This window comes from Pundamilia nyererei, unplaced genomic scaffold (genome assembly GCF_000239375.1).
Source record: "Pundamilia nyererei isolate P.nyererei 1_Seehausen unplaced genomic scaffold, PunNye1.0 scaffold00522, whole genome shotgun sequence".
NCBI lineage: Eukaryota > Metazoa > Chordata > Actinopteri > Cichliformes > Cichlidae > Pundamilia > Pundamilia nyererei.
The window spans coordinates 133,029-139,375 of record NW_005187923.1 but is presented as its reverse complement, the minus strand read 5'-3'; the positions used below and the strand labels follow the sequence as shown (position 1 = coordinate 139,375).

General features: G+C 38.0%; 1 protein-coding gene across 2 annotated transcripts in view; it reads right to left on the bottom strand.

Annotated features, from left to right (window-relative positions):
- Nucleotides 1-433: 433 nt before the first annotated feature.
- Nucleotides 434-6,347, bottom strand: part of rnf175 (ring finger protein 175) — a 22,993-nt gene continuing 17,079 nt past the window's right edge. The window contains exons 3-8 of one of the 2 annotated variants that reach the window (XM_013907783.1): nucleotides 6,264-6,341; nucleotides 5,660-5,767; nucleotides 4,026-4,146; nucleotides 3,580-3,713; nucleotides 3,015-3,116; nucleotides 434-2,691 (exon numbers count right to left, since the gene is read on the bottom strand). In XM_013907783.1, coding sequence (XP_013763237.1) covers nucleotides 2,571-2,691; nucleotides 3,015-3,116; nucleotides 3,580-3,713; nucleotides 4,026-4,146; nucleotides 5,660-5,767; nucleotides 6,264-6,341 — 664 coding nt within the window. In that variant the 3' untranslated portion in view covers nucleotides 434-2,570. Of the gene's footprint in view, nucleotides 2,692-3,014; nucleotides 3,117-3,579; nucleotides 3,714-4,025; nucleotides 4,147-5,659; nucleotides 5,768-6,263 lie in introns of both variants that reach the window. The other variant, XM_005754199.2, reaches the window with a different exon arrangement.

Genomic DNA, 6,347 nt, shown 5'->3' with positions numbered 1-6,347 from the left:
ATGTGACATTAGTGACGTTTGTACTAACTTGGTTTTAAAGCCTTTACTTTAAAATATACGCTGTTCATTAGCTGAGCTTAATCTTACAGAGAATAATCAAAGCTCATGTGGAAACAAACAAACAAATGAACAAAAGATTCTCTCCTTCATTTCTGTCAAACAAAGCTGTAGGACACATTTCCAGCTGTTAGTATCATGGTTGCTAGGCAACCTGGGCAGCACAACGGAGGCTAGACCGTCCCATTTCACAAGCTTCGCAGTTCCGGCCTTAGCGGTCTTTGAGTACGCGGCCTTGAGGATCGTTGAGGCTGCAGACCCTGAATTGGGATACAGCCACAGTTTTTGGCACTTAGGCTACATCCACACGTACACGGGTATTTTTGAAAACTGAGATTTTCTGTTTTGTTTTTTTATTTATTTATTTTTATCCCTTCCACACATGCAGTTTTGAAAAAAAATATCTATCCACATGTAAACGCTAAAAATGAAGTCAAACGCTGTCAAGAACATGCCAAATCCAAACGGTGTAGCAATGTTGGCCAATAAGAAGTCTAGAAGGAGGAAAAAGAGTAAACAGGGTATTGTACCCTCAGAAAACCTAAAGCCACGTCCAAAGTTCGCTCTGATGCCTCTGTCTTTCTAAATGGAGGGACAGTAACTGAGCGTGTATATGTAAGTGTGTAAAAACAGCAGATAGTAAAATTAACATCAACAGTAATTTTTTTTTTTTTTTTTAAATGGTAGAAATTTATCTCATGTAAACAATAACGTGGCGCACAGCATGACATCTCAGTATTCAGTGACTCAAAATGCTGTTTACGCCAAAAAGCACAAATGCATAGAAAAAAAAAATTAGCATTTTCAAAAATAGCTGTGTACATGTTGATGTAGCCCTAGACGTGGGATTTAATTTAAGCCTTGGAGATTGCTGCTTGTGCACATATCAAAAACATCTAAGACTGTACAATCTCTGGCAAAAACCATGTATTTATCAATATCTGCAGTGAATGAAAGCAGAGTCTCTTTCCATTTTCATTAAAAAAAATAATAAATGAAAATGTAAACATGAAGTTCTGAATGGCCCTCCAAAGTAATAGAATGAATGTGAATAAGTACTGGATTGGAACTGGGCCTATGGTCCTGCTCTAGTAAGTCTATGAAAACTCATTAATAAACACAAATCTGACATATTGACATCTACTGCTACATTAGGCTGACCATTAACCATCAACTTCAACATTAACATCAGCTTCATATAAATTAAAACATAATGGGGAGGGAAGAAAAAAAAAGTACATTAAATTTAAACAGTTGTACAAAACTGTTTAGACTGGACTGGGTAACACTTTTCTTAGTTTGATTCAAACTTTTCTTGAGATTTTCAGTAGATGCACCTATGGCATCCATTTCAAAATCCTATGTTGCCTCTTATCCACAAACTACCTGCCCACTCAGCAGGGTGACAATACATCAGCTTCTTACAGCCGGGAGTGTGCTAATTCATGTATTAAACCAGATATATTATTTGACTGGAAGCACCAACACCAACAATTTGAGATTTCTGTGAAAGAGAAATCCCAATATTTAAGTGTACATGTGAATGTCGAGGCATGAAACAAAAGGAAAAACATGTCAAAAATTCAGGCTGTAGCTGCAGAATCAAGGCAAAAACTCAATTTTTCATCAAACCTGAAGTTTATAGTATGATAATGATCACGATTCAGTTATTATAAGTTGAATCCCGGTTGTGACCCTTTTAAATTTCCATTGGATTCATATGATTTAATATGCCCGAGAGCTAGCATGTCAGAGTAGACTTGGGTTTCACTTTCATTCTCACAGGAGGAGAAAGTACAACACCTTTTGAACTCGGTGAAAACTGTACAACAAATTGGTACCGAGAGTTACACCAGACTTCTGAGTTTTATCAATGCTGTGGGAGACGTATGCCAAACTGTAGCAGAAACAGAAGAAGAGCAAACAGAATCAAGATTACACATAGTACACAGCATGCTTCAGTACTTTGCATTGGCACACTCAAATACTGTCATGTTACAATTATAAGTGTAAGTGTAACCCAGAGCTGTCATTTTTAAAACAATGTGCAAAGAGCTGCAACGATCCAAATACACATGAAGTTTAATGGGAAGGAGAAATATTATATAATATATTATTACTATATTTAAAAAACAAAAACAAAAAAAAACACTGAAGGAGTGTGCAAATTAATCACTAAATCTGTAAGATGGAAAAAAGTAAAGCACCTTTCAGGTAAACATAGCATGAATGACAGCCTCACTTCCAGAAGGACCAAACTAGATTCATCTTCCAAAATACTGGCTCTGCACTCCAATCGTTTTATCTGGGTTGGCAGCAGTTTTGGGGTCGTGTTGAGACTCTGACGTTTTCCATTTACTCTGCAGTAAACCGTGCAAGAGTTCAGTCCGAGAACACAAAACGAAATGCTTTGAAAGCAGCTGCAATCGGTTCCTTCTGTGACAGTTTGCTACCACACGTGTCCTGAGTGTAACTCAACTCCAGCCGTACTTACGGCGGTGTTCCTCTGGGCTTTACTCGAGGCCCAGGGAGAAATTAATGCCGTGAACGATACCAATGATGATGGGTTGCCAAGCAACCAAATATCTGAGCCAGTCGAGAAGCTGCCCGTAAAGGACATGCGTCTTCTCCCAGCTGGAAATTGAGGCATTAAGGACAAACATGTTTTCTAGACAAACTTTTGGGGTGCACTGTATTAGTAAAGAACAGTGAAATCAAATAAGTAAAAGAACATAATGTTGACTGTTACAAGGACAATGTTAATAGTCTACGCTTTTTCAGTTATTTGGAGATGACTTGCTTCGTAGAAATCACTTTCTATGAAGATCTGAAGAAGTTTCTACTTTTTCTACTTTATTCATTAATTCCATGTTATCTTCTTTTTTTTAAAAGAAAAACAACAACAACAACAACAAATAACAAACAACCCACCAAAACTTCAATCAGCAAAAGGATACGGGTTGTTCATCATCCTCTTCAAGTCAACCTTCTCATTGCAGTATGGACACGTCTGCTTTTTACCCACAATGCACCAGCCACGGATGCAGAACTCGTGGAATCTGTTGGTTCAGGATTGAGTTAAGGCAGAAAGAGCAACCTGTTTACAGAAAACTCATCATCATCATAACTCCGAGAGCCATTTTGATTTACAGGTGGCTCCCTGACATAGATGGCTGTAGCTGTTACTTTCCTGCTAAGCTTGGCTAACTAAAGTCACTGAACCAGACCTTGAATGTTTTTTTCCACTTTTGGAGGAATTTAATGCAATCGTACGGTTCAGAGCCCATCCAAGAAACTCTCCAGGAAGTCGTACTATTGCCTCATGTTCCCTAACAATTCAAATGTTGATGAGGTGGGTTAGGGTCTCTCAGGGACACCTCCAAGGTAGTAATCATATGGATGGTTAAATAACTGGGACTCCCCGTCAGCTGTTGGAACTGAAGAAGGCTTTCAGACGAGAGGTTAAATGTCTTCAAGAACCTTAAAAGAAGTTGAGCTGCATTTAAGAGGGCTTTAGGATACAAGTGTCCACAGGAGAGCTGGTAGGTGTCTTCTATAAATCCTTCCTCCTCCACGTTCACCAGGATCCTCTGACCACAGACCGCACAGATATCATTCGTTAGGCTCCTGCTGGGCATGCCACCCTTGTTGTAGTACTGAAAACACAAAAGTGCTACATCAGCAGAGCATAGAATTACAGGTCATCATTATTTTACTTTTATGGATTTATATACAAAAACAATAGTTTTTGTAGCTATTTTCTTTCAAAACAGTTTTTTGATCGTGTTTGTGTTAAACTTCAAAAATGATGACAGCCTCCAAGACTATTTGTACAGTTTGCAAGCACTTAAGCTTAATTTAATTGTAGTTCAAAACACTGTTAGCTTTATTTATTCACAAACTAGCTGAAGGCTGCTATGTTGACCTAGGAGGGCAAAAAAAAAAGAAAAAGAAGAAGAGTGTTTTACCCCGATTGTAGAAGCCATGCAGTCCGAGCAGATCTCAGCAAAGTCTCTGCCCATGACGCCATAGTAAAGTCCATAAAACAGCATAATCACACCAACATCCATCGAGTCCTCTGCTTTGATCCTGTACAAAGAGAAAAAGGAATAACTCTGTTATGTAGCTGTACTCATGTCAGTACAGCTAATTTAACTGTACTCAATGGAACTGAGAGACATTTAAATGGAGTTATGTAACTACCACTTAGTATCCAAAAAGCCACTAAAGAGGCGTTACACTGTATCTGATGGTATTCTGTCCTGGACATGTAAAAGGTGAAAGATCAACTGTTTGACAGCTCACTCAGCCAAAATCATATTTAAGATGTTAAGACCACAGTTTAATCAAATTAACCATATCTTCAACTCTTGACCCCTCAGTCACCTGATTTATTAAACTTTAATCTGTTTAAAACATGCAAACATTTACCTTCACAGCATGAATATTTTCTAAGCCAGTTAACCTAGACAAGAGGTGGATTAGCATTTTGTTGCTTTTAATTATGTTTCCTGTATCCTTTGGCCTGCTGGATATCTTAAGCAAGGGGATACCCACATCTGGACTGAAAGTATGTTTGAGGTCTGTTAAAAACCACAAGCACATCAACTGCAAAATCTAGTTTGTATCAGGGTCAGTGGATGCTCTCTTCATGATTTGTTTACCTGCCTGTTCAACTTGTGATAAATGTATGGGGACATGAAGGGACATTTATATCCACTGTATCGTCCTCATATACTGGCTCAGAACTGATTTTTCATGGAGTGACTCTTAACGAAAACTTTTCAATACTTCCATTGAAACTGGTTTATTTGTGTTTTGTCTCACTATCTTAAACTCTTCCAGGAAACCTGGAAGAGTTATTTGAAACCTCAAATAAAACAGAACTCAGTGATGGCCGTAAACTCAACCAGAAGTCAACACTTTAGCACCCTCTACAGTTCACTGCTACACTTGAGTGGCACTGGTAACTTTCTGCATGTTTAGTGCGTTCTTTAAATGAAACTTAGTGGAAATGAAACTTAGTGGAAATGAAACTTATCGAAGTGAAACTAAGTGTAAACGAAACTCAGTGAAAACAGAAAGCTCAAAAATAAAAAAATTCATTACAAAGTACACAACTCCAATAACCTGGGTTTCTGACAGTGACTGAAGCAGACTGTGTGTCTACATTTTGATTTCTGAATACTTTTCGTTTGAATACTTTCAGTGTTTAATAGGCACTATTGTATGAACAATGGCTCCATTGTGTAACATGGTTTTGTCACGAAAGGCTCTCAATTCTATTTTATTTATATAGCCCCAAGTTACACACAACAGTTGCCTCATAGCACTTAATATAGTATAAAGTAAAGATCCTACAAGAATACAAAAACCGAGACAAAAGCCCTGCAATTATATGACCCCCTATTAGCAAGCGTTGGCGACAGTCGGAAGGAAAAACTCCCTCTGTATCTGGTGAAAAAAATCTGCCAATAGAAATATACAGATCTACTTACTGTGGTAACTGCTTGTGAATAAGGGAACAGCCCAAATTATCTTTGAATGAACTCTGTGTGATTAAACAAGCTCATTAAGAGCTGAGCTTTCAGAACTGACTCACCTGAAGAAGACGTTGAAGCCGAACATGGTGAACATGATGGCCATGTAGCCCAGAACCCCGACTGCATAACTCAGCTTGTAGATGAGCAGAAACCACTTGTAGACCATCCTGGAAATTCAAAGAGACAAAGACAATAGTTGTCTTGTTAGTTATCATTCACCATGACACACTGTCATGTGTCACTGGACACATCTGCTTTGAATAAAAGGGTTTTAAAATTAGGAGCTAAAGTTCTAATTGGTTTTGCTTTGTTAAATTTTATGTATGTATATCTTTTTATTTGCCTTTGTTTTGCAGTTTTCTGTTGGTTTTATGTTTTTCATCTTATTATAAAGTATAAAGCCAAAAAGGGCTCACAAGTGTATAAACCGAAAATACTTAATTTTAAAGCTTAAATTCTACATTATTTATAAACATAATGACCCAGATGTCTACAACTGTAATGGGTCTCTATTTCTAAACTGTATATTAATTAGCCAAAGGATAAAATACGGTGTAATTGTATGTAAGTTGCCATACCTCAGATAATCCGTTGTGAAATCTTTGGTCTTTCCTTTGTTGCAGTAAAATAAACTCTTTAGTTTGTCTCCACTGTTCCCCTTACCTCGGCGTCCTGCAGGACAGCGGCTTGCGGGTGGCTCTGAAGATGACGTAGCTAGTGATGACGGAGAACATCCCCCACATGGAC